Source organism: Gobio gobio, assembly GCF_949357685.1.
Source record: "Gobio gobio genome assembly, chromosome: 25".
NCBI lineage: Eukaryota > Metazoa > Chordata > Actinopteri > Cypriniformes > Gobionidae > Gobio > Gobio gobio.
Window position 1 is genome coordinate 24572239 of NC_137121.1, and position 15327 is coordinate 24587565.

The following is a 15327-nucleotide window of genomic DNA, read 5'->3' on the forward strand; positions in this document are numbered from 1 at the left end:
CTTTCGTTTGTTAGTCATGTGTTCCTTTGCTTGAGAACAGCGCTGACCATCGCTCCAGAAGAGGAGCCCCAGAGTGAGTCTGACCAGGGGTGTGAGCCCGCAACATCAGAGGTTTAGGGAATGCTGGTGGAAATGGAAACTGAGGATTGGCTGATAGACTTCAATGCGGAGGTATTGACTCCCACCCTATTCAACCCGGTACTTTGCTCTTCATCACTCTAGAACTAAGAACTGCTTGGACTGTGATCTGTCAGTTTGCTCAGAATCATCGTTGTTTACAGACAGCATTGAGAATGGTTTCCATCTTCCACTATCATTGCAGAGCTCAGCCAGTCCTCCAGCCCGCCTGTGCTGGATGTTTGCAGCCCTCCGCCATCTCTGGGGATGCCTTGCTGTGGCGTTGAACCTTGTTTGAACCACCAGCAGTGCCTGAACGAGAGGATCCTGAGCCTCCCCGTCTGATCACTTCGCTCCATCTCGGCCTGTCGACCTGTTGGCTTCACCTTGGCTCCTCCCACCTTCGGCTCCACCGGGTTCCCTCATCCCACCGGCTCCCCCTTGGTCAGTGCGGGCTATCCACTGCGCTCCGTCCTTCCACCCCTACAGCTACAGTGGGTTTCTCCTTCCGGTATGCCTCGTCCTCATTCACACCTGCTCTGCCTCAGTCCTTTGGCACTCTGGCTCTGCCTCAGATACTCGTCGCCGTGGTATTGCCGAGGTCTCCAGTGTCAACGATGTTGCTCAGTTCTATGGACTCTCCGTCTGCACCTGTGGATCCATCGGCCTCATCTCCGATGGTCGTCCCCCAGATGCCATCAGCCACAATAACATCTTGGCTCCTCCCTCGACTCCGCCGTGGGCTGTCGGCACTGTTGAGCTCTGAGTCGGCTGCATCGAGCAGTGTCCATTATCGCCGCCAGGGGATCGTCGTCTTCCCATCACCATCCCTTCATCCACCTCCAAAACCCCACCATCCTCGCCCTCTGCTCATCTTTTGTCACGGCGCGAGGTCATGTCTTCCCAGCAGGGGGTGTACTGTTACAGTTATGTACAGTTTGTTTTAGTTTTCATGGACATTTAGTTTGTCTTCATTAGTCACATGTGTGCCTTTGTTTGTATTTCCCGCCACTCTATTGTTTCCATGGTTACTGACATTAATAGTTTGTTTAGTTCAGCTGTGTTTAATTAGTTACCTCATTTGTCTGCTACTTAAAGGTCTTTGCACACTTGCCGTTTTTTTGACGCGCGCATAATTCACGCAATGGTTTTACTTTTTGATCAGCTGTTTGTGTAATGAGTGCTTCCACATTATTTTTTTAGTTCGATGTCGATTTTTTTAACACTCGCAGCAACAGAAAAGGCTTAAACCAATCACATACAAGAAAACAAAGGTCACGAAATGTCCAGTTGATGTCATTAGCTATTCAATCAACATTAACCTTGCCAGGTATCGCATTTCTCATGAGATTACAGCTGTACAGCTGCAGCTGTTTGCCCACTGTAGGCTACGATAACATAACCTTTTGAGTTAAAACACGTTGATTTTTTTCTAACCTAATTGTGTCCGCGACTATGGAAAGTGAATGTGTTTCCATCAAGTACGACTGTGGTACTTAAATGTTTACATTGTGACTCAACTGGAAACTGCTCCAGATCGATTGGTTCCTGAAGTGTGTGGTTTGTCTCGTCAGATGCGGTGTTACTGTCTCTCTCAAGCTCCACAAATTGTCCCACGGACATTTGAAGTAAGTGCGGAACCGGCCACGATAAAGTTTTAGCTCCTGTACAAGATTACCATGATAATCCCCTTCAGACTCTCTGTTATTTAAGACTGGGTGCACCCAAAACCTTCTTCTCTGTCTTTTACATAAAATGAAAAGCTTGTCTTCACTGGATGAGGAAGTGTCCGTGTTTTCTCAGTTGTCGCCACGAATGTTTTGGAATGTTGGAGCTCTGAAACGTCACAGACGTCGCAAACTCGCGTCACGGCTGATGTGAATGGTTTTGATGCGAACTATTTGCCCACGAAATATTCGTTTTTCTGCTTCGCTTTTTCGTTATGCGTCCGGTGTGAAAGGGCCTTAAGTCATACTTTTGTCTTCATTTGGTGTCTGGACACGTTTATGTTTATGTGTGTTACTACTGCCAGGATTATTCTCGTGCCTTCTTCTGCAACACACCATAGATTCAACTCATTTATTTAAGTCAGTAATGTGATTTAAGTTGAAATGACCTCTTTTTTTTTTACAGTGAAGGGATCTGCAAATTTTATAATGCATTCAACTTTAGTTACAATTATTTATGAAAAGATATAATGCATGATAACATACATTATGAAAACCTAATGCTTTATACATAAAGGCTTTGAGTATTGTATTACCAAAATCTTTTCTACAATGTTTGGTCACTATTATTATAAAGTGAATTTTTGGGTAAACTATTTATTTAAACGTCAGTACCTAATAGAAGTACCAAATAAAAACGAATATGAAATAAACAAAGCCAAAGAAAACTGGATAGATTATCTCTAAACATTCAAATGACATAAAGATAATAACACAAGAAGCTATTTAAAGTTTTTTTAATCAGAGATTAAAATACATTAAATATGGCAATGTTGTCCATTTTCATTTGACCTGTAAATGATTAAAATACTGGGGCACTACACGTAAAACCTTTACTTTTAACCTTTAAAACTAAACGTTTAATATTTGTCTTAGTTTGCATTTTCATTGCACATTTCTCAGTCCTTCTTAATAGTGCTCATCCCCAGAGCCAGACTAATAGCTTTTAGCTTAATATTTAACTACAGATAACATTAACTTAAAATAGCAACGGATGCTCTTAATGATACCATCAGTGCTGTTGAAAGCCATGGTTATCACTCCACAAAATAAGTTTATGGCCCTGTCTACTTTCTCTAAAAACAACCAGCTTGACTATTAATAAATAGACTGCTGCTGAGGTAAGAACTGTACTTTGGGCCTCTTAGCTAAGTGGAAGACAAGCAAAGACAATTTAATAAATTAAACTGACTCTCGAAAGCAACCAGCAGTCGTAAAGTGGATGTAGTTAGTAAATAATGTGATCAAACCAATGTCTTGCCTGTCACAAAAACTAGTTTCAAATAGAGAAATTATACGTAAAATAAACAGCTGGGTAATCAAATCTACTTTGATTGATGCCAAAGCAGATGTGCTCGGCCAGGCTGGTTGCTCATAAATCAAATGCTTAATTTAATTGGATTTGAGTGCATTTAGAAAAAAAAAAACTTCTGAACAATAATCCACAACGGGGACAGAAAAGAACAGTTAATTCATCTGGAAAGCCAAACAAATAGCAGTGATTGCTGTTGACAGTGCCTAACTGTGCAGAGCTCGACGTGGCAAGACGTTGGGGCTAACCAGGCTGAAAGGAGTTGCCTGGCAACTGTGAGCTCTTTCTCTGGTTTTCTCTATGGAGTTAGCCTGGACTTTCTGGGAAAACGTGAATGAAGTCTAACTTGCATCGCTCTAAAGAGGACTAGTGCCATTGTTACAAATAGGGATAATTCAGGGTTTCATTTCTTGCATTGTGACAGTAAGCAAATAAGTTGTAGCTAATCTCCTGTGCTATTTTATTCAACAGTTCCTTCTGGTTCTCGAATCTGATTGGCTGAGAGCCTTTTCCAGACGTGCAATATTCCCCCAGTATCATCACTGGGACTGTTTCACCTTTTGTATCACTCCGCTTGTAGCAATTCTCACAGAGAGTGTCATTGCGGATGAGCAAACCTCCATAATTTTGCAAATACTACTGTTGTTATGTCACGGAATGTAGTTGTAAAAGTTTTTTAGGCGAGAATGTAGTTATTTAGACCTCAAATATGTGACATATATAAACACAGAGTATATTTGTTTAGACGTTTTCCCAAACCGACAGCGGCCGTCTAGCGCTTACACTCTAAAAAATGCTGGGTTAAAAACAACCCAAGTTGGGTTGAAAATGGACTAACCCAGCAATTGGGTTTTAACCCAGTGAATGGGTCATTTTAACCCAGCGGTTGGGTTAAAATTTTGCTTAAAACAACCCAATCGCTGGGTTAAAACAACCCAATCACTGAGTTAAAACAACCCAATTGCCAATAGCATTTTTTAGAGTGTATGTACCCACAGAGAACAGCTTCATCTTGGCTAGTCCTTTGGGATTTTGCCGCTATGTAGATAGTGGTTAAACATGAGAATTCATTGGGGTGTGTCAAACAGGCAATATTTGGGTTAAGGGTAAAATTACGTTTTTTTTTTTAGGCTATATTTAACTTAATCCTGTACTAGAGCGCTGCTTTTGTACGTTTGACTGAATTGTTTGTTTGTGTTTATTTCCTATTGTCTTTTATAATGGCTATTGTTGTTAATTTAATTATTGTTGTTCAATAAATATTATTTTATCTAAATAATATGCCGTATTTGGTAAAAGACCCTTTTCACAGACTGTGATGAAACGTTTTAACGGTCATCAATATCGTAAATCCTGCAACGTTTTTTGTATTTTCTTTTTTATATATACACTCACCTAAAGGATTATTAGGAACACCTGTTCAATTTCTTATTAATGCAATTATCTAATCAACCAATCACATGGCAGTTGCTTCAATGCATTAAGGGGTGTGGTCCTGGTCAAGACAATCTCCTGAACTCCAAACTGAATGTCAGAATGGAAAAGAAAGGTGATTAAAGCAATTTTGAGCGTGGCATGGTTGTTGGTGCCAGACGGGCCGGTCTGAGTATTTCACAATCTGCTCAGTTACTGGGATTTTCACGCACAACCATTTCTAGAGTTTACAAAGAATGGTGTGAAAAGGGACAAACATCCAGTATGCGGCAGGCCTGTGGGCGAAAATGCCTTGTTGATGCTAGAGGTCAGAGGAGAATGGGCCGACTGATTCAAGCTGATAGAAGAGCAACTTTGACTGAAATAACCACTCGTTACAACCGAGGTATGCAGCAAAGCATTTGTGAAGCCACAACACGCACAACCTTGAGGCGGATGGGCTACAACAGCAGAAGACCCCACCGGGTACCACTCATCTCCACTACAAATAGGAAAAAGAGGCTACAATTTGCACGAGCTCACCAAAATTGGACAGTTGAAGACTGGAAAAATGTTGCCTGGTATGATGAGTCTCGATTTCTGTTGAGACATTCAGATGGTAGAGTCAGAATTTGGCGTAAACAGAATGAGAACATGGATCCATCATGCCTTGTTACCACTGTGCAGGCTGGTGGTGGTGGTGTAATGGTGTGGGGGATGTTTTCTTGGCACACTTTAGGCCCCTTAGTGCCAATTGGGCATCGTTTAAAAGCCACGGCCTACCTGAGCATTGTTTCTGACCATGTCCATCCCGTTATGACCACCATGTACCCATCCTCTGATGGCTACTTCCAGCAGGATAATGCACCATGTCACAAAGCTCGAATCATTTCAAATTGGTTTCTTGAACATGACAATGAGTTCACTGTACTAAAATGGCCCCCACAGTCACCAGATCTCAACCCAATAGAGCATCTTTGGGATGTGGTGGAACGGGAGCTTCGTGCCCTGGATGTGCATCCCACAAATCTCCATCAACTGCAAGATGCTATCCTATCAATATGGGCCAACATTTCTAAAGAATGCTTTCAGCACCTTGTTGAATCAATGCCACGTAGAATTAAGGCAGTTCTGAAGGCGAAAGGGGGTCAAACACAGTATTAGTATGGTGTTTCTAATAATCCTTTAGGTGAGTGTAAATATGTACATTTATAACACTAATACTTAAAATTGTATTACTTTTGCATCAAATTACAAAAAAAAAGTTACCGCTGCTGTGAGTGTGTTTCTAAAACAGCGTCTATGGGAGTGATGGTAAAAATATACATATTTCTCTCTTTTGACTGCCGTTATTTATCTCACTCTATTTTTCCCTCTTTTTGAAAGTTTCTGAGCTGGTGTGAGTGAGTGGAGGCGGGGATAATTAGAATATTCATGTATTCGCGTGCACTAAATGAAGCAAAGGTGTAGAGTTACATTCAAGCTATTTTAAGGCATGAAGATTTTTTTTTTTTTCACAAGAAAAATGTTTAAATATGTCTTTTTGGCGTTTTAAGGGATACAATTATTGACCATAGGGGGACTTTAATTATTTTGTGTAGTCACATTTGGTTATTAATTGCCTCCTAAACAACTCTTATTAGATTAGTTTTAATGAAATGATTAAAAGAGTCATCTATGACCATCTGTTAAACAAGCTATGCATATTCTGATGGTTATGGATATGTGCTCTTTATGTATGACTTCCATCTTTCATTCATTCCCACTATATCTCTCTTTCTACATATTGATGTTATGCATTAGACTGCACAGAGCAGGTTGTACATGGTTTTGTTTTCAAGTATTCCTGGACATGCATAAATGCAACAGTTCTTCCAGAGAAGCACATGACATAGCCATGTGCTTCAACGTGTTATGTGATCAAAGGGATTTTGCGTAGGATAGAGAATGTTATACTCGTACTTAAGTTAAATGATCAGAGTCTAAGGAGTAGCATAACAGTTTAACATAAACAGTTATTATTCCTGGGTCTGTCACAAACTTAGGCAAAATTTTCTGAGACTGAGGTAATTCTACTCAATTTTTAATGGAGTTGGTCATTTTGAAGCTCAAACTGCATGGATGCACCCAAAACCTGATCTTTTACTCAGAAATCAGGGTAAGATTTTAGTTTAGGCTCAAATTCTCACTATTAACTAGTTTCTTATTAGCATGCATATTGTTAGCTTATTAGTACTTATTAAGCACATATTAATGCCTTATTCTGCATGATCATATTCTGCATCCCTTAATCCTACCTACCCAATACCTAAACTTAACTTAACTTAACTACAGTGTAAACCCTAACCTTAAAAATAATTAATTGGTTTGAGTAGAGCCAACTCAAATTAAACAAATTAGTTCAAACAAATTCCTTTTCATGAGTATTTTGAACTTCTTTTGAGTTCTCAAAACTGACACATTTTAAGTGATCTGAATTGTTTCATTTTATGAGTTATGTGAGTTTTATGAACTTGAATTTAACTGAAAATGTGCTGGGGTTTTTATTTCCAAGAGACAGTAAATGCCAAAATTAAGTGTTATATTATGTTTTTGTGCAAGATTGACATTAAGTGGGAGATTTAGTAGTGTTTAATGTTTTGTTATGCTAGTTTAGAAGAGTTTCTGTTACCATCATGGTGACAAGTGGATCATGAGCTTTGTTTGAGAACAGATATTTGTTAAATGTATTATATTGCTGTCCTTATTCTGCAATTTTTTCTTATTTGGGTTTATAGTAAACAGTTATTAGAAGTTTATTGAGGCAAAATAAGTAGTTAATAGTGAGAATTGGACCCTAAAGTGTGACCGAAATCATACTGATCTGGAATCAGTTTAGCTCTTGAAATATAGGGGTTTAAGTGGGATTATAGTTCTAGATCAGCGGAAAATCCTACCCTTCCTTCTACTCATGCTAAATGCTCGCCAAGCTGGCAAGCCTTGGCCTAGTCAGCAAGCTTGTTTGAAAAAAGGGAGGAGCATGAGCCATCTCTGTCTCAAATTACTCTATTATAATCCCTGCAAAGGTCAGCAGGAAACAACAGGCTTATAGGAAATCAGAGAAGGGGAGTTATTTTGTTAATCAGTGCCGCCTTTTTATTATTTACCTCCTCCTATGAAAGATCAATGAATGGTAAGCCCCGCCATTTAGGTATTACTTATGTCGCAAAAGGCTAACTACTGCTCTTTTTAGGTTTAGCCTTGAGGAAGCACAGGTGCTACTGTAATTGTGAGTTTCAGATCCCACTGACAGCCCATCTTAAAACCTGACTATTACCAGGACCTATCAAAGAAATGCCTCTGTAAGGGAAAAAAGGAAGCCACATTGATTTACCTTACAAGGTGTACTTTGCCTAAGGAAATAGTTAAAAAAGCCAGCCTTATTTGACTGAAATATGTTTTCATCTGCCACAAGAGCAATTGTTTAGTGTTTTCTCCATCAATTTAAGTAATCAACATTTGTATATTGCATTTCAAAATCTTGTTACATAAAGGCTACGTGTCACAGTGTAATGGCAATCAAGCCGCTCAAGATGAGACAAGGAAAAATGGAGGCCATTACGGAAATGAGGAACCTTTTAAGACTGCCGTGCTTTGATTCAGTCACAGCTGTGCTCATCATGAATAAATGATTATTTGTTGACTGAACACCTAAAATGATGCTTCCTGTCGAGTACAAAAGACCACAAGACTGATATAGTTTTTAGTGTTTAATAAAAAAGAAATCTTTGGCAGATAAACGGATTTGGAAATAAATAACACTTTAATTTAATACATACAAATACATGCATGCTCACACTCACACACAATAAATTAAGCAATTTGGATCAGTTGGGTTTATAATGTGACAATGCTAGTGAGAGGAAGATCACAGTTGCCCAGAATATAGTCTCTTTTCATTGTGGACATCTTGTTCACGACTTTGAATCGAAGTGTCCTCTGGCAGAGATCATCTTCTGATATGCCGTCAAAGAAAAAGTCCTCGTTGAAGATTGGATTGCGGCTCTTCCTGATGACCGTACTCCGCTGTTTCTGGATTTTTCCAGGCATGAGAGAAAGGCTAATGCTGCAGTTAATGCTTTTAGGATCCACAGACAGAGCATACAGGCCTTCTGCGCTAATGAGGCGGACACGCAGTCTCTGGTTTTCAGGGCAATACTCTGCTGACAGCCGCAAGGTCCCATCCCTTCCTACAGGCACCAAATTCTCTTTCATCACCCTGTCCCGATGCAGAACCAAGTCCATGGGGAAGATAGCCGGAGGTGCCAAGCTGAAACCACACTGGAGAGGTTCTACAAGGCCGTCAGATGCTCTCCTCATGATGTTGGGACTGTTGTCCGTGGAGCTGCTCTCATCCGTCGATAAGGAATTGTTTCTGGACATGGCAGCCTTCCGGAGGTTGCGGTACAGGATTTTTTCATGGTTAAGTGCTTTGAGGAGAGAGGATTTTGGTGGGCATCTGTTCAATAGAGGAGAACTGAAGGGGGAGGATTCTGCCGAGGAGGTAGTATCGCTATCCAGAGTTCCCTGTCGGTGCAGGGTGAAGCCTTTTGGAGAAAGTCTGGAAGTAAGAGTGTTCAGACTAAAGGAAGAAGGGGACATTGAAGATGGCAAGATGGGAGAAGATGGCATGGAAGATTTGGAGCAAGTGCTCGACCTACTCCGGGGAAGAACCAAGGGGATTCCACTTGAGTTAGGGTCGTTGTGGAAGAGGGACTCCTTTCTCCTGGTGTGGGGACTTTCCAGCAAAGTGCAAAAGCCATAGCAGGTTTGAGCTTTAGCTAAGTGGGGCAGGGAAAGTGCAGCCTGGCTTTGAGGATCGGCATTGGTGGTTTCCTCATCACTACAGCCATTGTCATATGGCCCATCGTCAACACTCTCCACCTGGATGATATGGTTATTGGATAGCTCTCGGTTATTGACCTCTCTCTTTGGACTTCCGTTCTCACATGGAGACACTCGGATACATGGAGTCGGCCTTCCCTGCTCCATACTCTTGCCCTCCACTGGGCTTGAGATCTTGGGGGGAATGCAGAACTCCGGGATGGTGTCCGGGGTAATGATGTTTGGACACAGCAAGACTTTCTTGGCTTTGTCAATGGATGACTTGTCTCCGAACATGATGTCTCCGATTTTGAAGCTGTATTCCATAATTGGAATCGGCAGGTTGGTCCTTTCGACGGACACTCTGATCTTCTCTACCACCCACATGGGAATTCAGTTTGGACGGACACTGCAAAAATGGAAGGATCTGTGGTTATAAGTCTGGTCCATTTAGTTTTATTCCAAAATTGTGCAATAGTTTGTATGACTTTTTATCTTATAGCCAAAACATTTTCTATGCTGCTTACCTTGTGTGCTTGATTCTCCGGTGCAGGAATTGAGCGTCTGTTCTGACGGGTCCTTGTTGCTGCATTAAACAAGGTCTTCAGGGTGATAGCCAAGAGTCTCTAACCAGCAGGCTCAGACTCTCTACTGTTAGACCGGCTTCTCTCTGTGACACATGTGAAGGGCTCTTGGCCTTTTATACAGTACAGCAGCACTGTGGGAGGAGAGAAGGGCTATTCGATCACACCCATGAGTGGTAAGAGAGGGCTGCCCTGCTTTCAAGGCTACTGGTTCCTATAGAAACTCGCAAGCCACAAAACTTTAATCTAAGTAACCCAAGACTAGGAAAAGGTAAAGGCCAGTCTGATACGCAAATTGCAATGAAATCCAAAACTAAGACGTGTGTGTTTGAGTTTCCATTACTCTGTGCGAGAATTGTAATATTAGATGTGGGTTGCAGGTTAATGATAACTAAAAATGATGCAAATCCAAATGCCTCTGGCACTTTTTCATGCAAAGATGACAATATTAGTTATACCAATGACGGAATACAGACTTTGATGTATCTGGGTCAGCAAATACTAAGGTCTAAAGCAAATTTACTGAGCTTACAAACTCATTCACACGCTAGGCACAATAATCCCTAGTTACACCCTATAAAAGTATAATGGAAAGGGGCCTGCTGATTGTGTGATGGGTCGCAGACAAATTATTGTTTATAATGAAAAATTTTTTTGCAGTTCTTATTCATAGAGATATTTATATTGTCAGAACCATATATTATTCATATTGCTGGAACCACATAATGCAACAATTAAGCAACAAAAATGTATCATTAAATTAATCATTTGATAGATGCCCTTATTGTGTACATACATGTTTTTACATACTGAATGAACGTATGTTTTCAAAAAATCCTGCATGTAATTACAGCTGTAATTCATTTCTGTAATCTACATCTATAAATACACTGTTGACACTTCCCTTACACCTACCCATACCACCAATGCAATATTTCAATTGAAAATGAACACAATAAGTACATTGTACTTGTTTTTTGATGCAAGTACATAGTTAAGGACACCCAATATACTGTAAAGTATGAATGTTTATAGATCAAAGAATAGCGGGCATATGAGAGTTATTTATCATCCTCAAAATAAATGTTTACATGCACAATCTTAGCCTTATTATACTTAATAACCCGACAATCATGAAAATATACAAAAATATAACTTTAGAAACATAAATATAGAGGAGCACTATCTTGGCTAGACATTGATCGAAATAACAAACGCAGACAAATACAGACATTTCAACAACGCCCTCTTGTGGCAGGATACAGAGGAGTTTTGCGAAATTTGAATGTTGGATCCGCTGTATAGTTCCCTAATATTCACTTAATATTCTCTGTAATGTATTAGTATATTTACTTTTATAAATTGTGTGCAGTTTAGCCTCTGATAAGTACCTTCGCAAAGGTGATTTACAGTATCTATCTCATACTACAGCTGTCTAAGACGTCATGCTTGATATTTATGTCTTTGTTTACTGTTAGCTCATGGTCAAAGTTCGAGGGGGGTATTGTAGTAACCTAAGAGAATCCGAGAGGTGGACAGACGTAATGATCCTAGAGTGTAGTGATGCCTTTTTGATGGTTTCTAAGAACTGTTGTGATCACATTGAGTAATATTTAAGGCCTTAACAGGAGGAAAGGCTTACTCTAATGTTTGAAAAGCATGAAGTAAACAAGTGCTTCAATGTTGATAAAGCTTTTTAAACAGCACTTAGAAGTCATTTAGAGATTATGAACAGCTGTACAGGAAATAATTGACATATAGGATTGTGTGATACACACCGCCACAAAAGTCACCCCTTGCGGATTCCAGACTAGTTTTGGTGGCTTTTCTTAAAATTAGTACACTTGAATTAAGAAGATAGCACTGCATTTGCCCAGATAGACACCAAAATGTGACTTTAAAATACATTTTTAACTATCCAATTTCCTAATTATTCCATTTCAGTGTGTCAACAAAAGACTAGTGTTTATCTTTATGGTAGAATGGTAATTTTTTTAGTTTAGACTTTTGCATTTTTATTGAAAAGGGGAAGGAAATAAAGCATTCTCTTTTTTTTTTAATAAATTTGACACGATACACTTATTGCAGTACGTCACCTTAACCCACCATAAATGCCACCAAACCTGTCCCTAACCTTACCTGTATCCCACCTCAAGAGCAGCAACAGTGCTATACGGTACAACATCAACGCAAGTACATTGTGCCTAGCAACTATTATTTTGTATGTATTTACAGAGCATTTAAAGACACCTAATATAAAGTGTGACCAAAAATAAAAAATCCAGCATAGAGCGCAACTAAGACTGGATTCTTCTACAACACAAAGTTTATATGGATAAAATAATTATGAGTAAATAGGATTTAAATACAGTGCATTTTTACAACCACCGGACACACGCACACAGACACACACTTGTATATGTGGTTTACGGGGACTCTCCACAGGTGTAATGGTTTTTATACTATACCCTACCCTTAAACATACCCATCACACAAAACGTACCGCATTTTTTGAATAAAAACAACAACAGTTTAGTATGTTTTTTAAGCCATTTGGTTTACAAGGACACCCCTGTATCCTCGTAAACCATGTTTACGTTGTAATATCCATGTCATAATACACATTTGTGTCCTCATAAACCACATATACAGTGTGTGGCGAGCGAGCGCATTGGCGCCATTGTTCTGTGGCTGCTATCGCATCATTCAAGTGGATGCTGCACACCTGTAGTGGTCAAGGGGAGACCTCTGTTATGATTGTAAAGCGCTTTGGATGTATTGTAGTACAAAGCGCAATATACACAGATCAGGCTTTAGATTTTGATCTCGAAGGAGCATGTTTGTTAAAATAGGGTATAATGTATAGTGAGCCAGTCATTATTGCAAAATAAACCCTGACAAATGGGTTTGCATTAACCTAAAGGGGTTTATTCCAGTTCCATTTTCTTCCAAATGTTGGTTTGGTAATATACACACACACAGTTAAATGTGCAGTCATTATAAAATACACTATAAAGATATTTTAACTTTAAAGCCTTTATATACACTGATTAGGCATTACATCACAGCACCTGTTAGTGGGTGGGATATATTAGGCAGCAAGTGAACATTTTGTCCTCAAAGTTGATGTGTTAGAAGCAGGAAAAATGGCCAAGCGTAAGGATTTGAGCGAGTTTGACAAGGGCCAAATTGTGACGGCTAGACGACTGGGTCAGAGCATCTCCAAAACTGCAGCTCTTGAGGGGTGTTTCTGGTCTGCAGTGGTCAGTATCTATCAAAAGTGCTCTGAGGAAGGAACAATGTTCTGCTGGGAAACCTTGGGTCCTGCCATCCATGTGGATGTTACTTTGACACGTACCACCTACCTAAGCATTATTGCAGACCATGTTCACCCTTTCATGGAATTGGTATTCCCTGGTGGCTGTGTCTCTTTCAGCAGGATAATGCTCCCTGCCACAAAGCAAAAACGGTTCAGGAAGGGTTTGAGGAGCACAACGAGTTTGAGGTGTTGACTTGGCCTCCAAATTCCCCAGCTCTCAATTCAATCGAGCATCTGTAGGATGTGCTGAACAAACAAGTCCGATCCATGGAGGCCCCACCTCCCAACTTACAGGACTTAAAGGATCTGCTGCTAAAATCTTGGTGCCAGATACCACAGCACACCTTCAGGGGTCTAGTGGAGTCCATGCCTTGACCAGGTCAGGGCTGTTTTGGCAAAAGGGAGGCTAACACAATATAAGAAAGGTATATTCTATCCCCTTACACTAACCCTACACCTACCCATCACAGAAAACTTTAATCATTTTTACATTTGTAATAAAACAATTTTTTTATATGTTTATTTTGCGTTTTGAATTACAAGGACATGTCCGTATGTCATGTAGGGACATGTAGGGGTGTGGCCTGAAACCTGATTACACACCATAATATAAGACCACATATCATGTAGGTCAAACTAGTGCACATATACACGCTAAACCATAGGCATGATTTTATACTGCACAAACTGTATATTCGATCCCCTTGCACTTAACACAAAAAACCCCACAGTTTAGTCGCCATTTGTTTTACGAGGACACTCCTGCATGTTTACGTTGTAATACCCATGTCATTATACACATTTGTGTCTCCATAAAACATATACTGTATACAAGAACACACACACACGTTGGGTTTTCATGTTTTATGGGGACTTTCTATAGACATGAATAGTACACACTTTATATACTATCCCCTAACTCTAAACCTACCATCACAGAAAACTTTCTGCAATTAATATATATATAAGTATATATATATAAGTCAAGTATATACACAATGTGAAGTACAGTGGTAGCGACAGTGAAGTAGAAGTAAATGGTATGCAATAAATAAATTATATATATATATAGGGATGCACCGATATGAACATTTTGGCCGATACCGATAACCGATAATTCTTAATATTTGAAAGCCGATAACCGATATATTGGCCGATAAATCTAAATACAAATTTGAATAAACTTTGAGAGCCTGATTACAAAAACAAAAGGCTCACCATTAAAAGCCATGTCCCAAACACTTCAACATAAATCAAACCTATACACTACAGTAGCCTATTTGAACCAGTGTGAGATTCCTTACCTTTTCAAATTAATTTTACACTCCTATGGCCAAATTTTTTTTTTAACACTTTACAATAAGGTTTAATTTTTGTTAGTATTAGTTAACCAACAATGAATGAACAATACTTCAACAGGATTTATTAATTTTAGTTCATGTTAATCTCAACATATTCAGACCCAAAGTTGTGTCTTTTAACATTAGGTATGAACTGTGAATGGACTGTTACAAAACACAAACATTGTATTACTAAAAGAAACAAAGGTTATTGCTCTCTGTTTGTTCATGATAGTTAATGCATTAATAAAATGAGACCTTATTTGTAAAATGTTACCAAAAATTATATTGTCTAAAAAATAAAAATAATATAGCCTACCTAAATAATGCAAACAAGTAATTGAACAGCATTACTTAGGCTGCATAATAAAGAATCAGAATGCAAGTGCATGAAATAACCTCCGCACAGACGATAAAGAAATGGTTTTAATCAAACCATATTGTTGATGGAAATGATACAAGAACAATAAAAGTGCTAATTATAAAAAATAATGCTTCTGTGTTTTTGAAAAAAAAATATGTTTAATATTACAGTAATAGTAAACATCTGTAATATTAGTCTAGTCTATTAGGAATAATGTTGCTGTTTGAGAGCGCGCTGAAGCTGGAGAGAATGAACGAACAACCATAAACTGAAGCGCTTAGAAGTTTA

At 39.3% G+C, this 15327-nt stretch overlaps 1 protein-coding gene across 1 annotated transcript; it reads right to left on the bottom strand.

The window, feature by feature from the left end:
- Window positions 1-8313: 8313 nt before the first annotated feature.
- On the bottom strand, window positions 8314-10106 carry c2cd4a (C2 calcium dependent domain containing 4A). Its single transcript, XM_079809043.1, has 2 exons — window positions 9960-10106; window positions 8314-9841 (listed from the first exon to the last, which is right to left on the bottom strand). The coding sequence occupies exon 2, from the start codon at window positions 9817-9819 to the stop codon at window positions 8446-8448; it is 1374 nt and encodes a 457-aa protein (XP_079665169.1). The 5' UTR covers window positions 9820-9841; window positions 9960-10106; the 3' UTR covers window positions 8314-8445.
- Window positions 10107-15327: the final 5221 nt, after the last annotated feature.

Bases quoted from the DNA above. Each gene is read 5' to 3' on its own strand.
- c2cd4a (XM_079809043.1), bottom strand. From the start codon at position 9,819: ATGTGGGTGGTAGAGAAGATCAGAGTGTCCGTCGAAAGGACCAACCTG.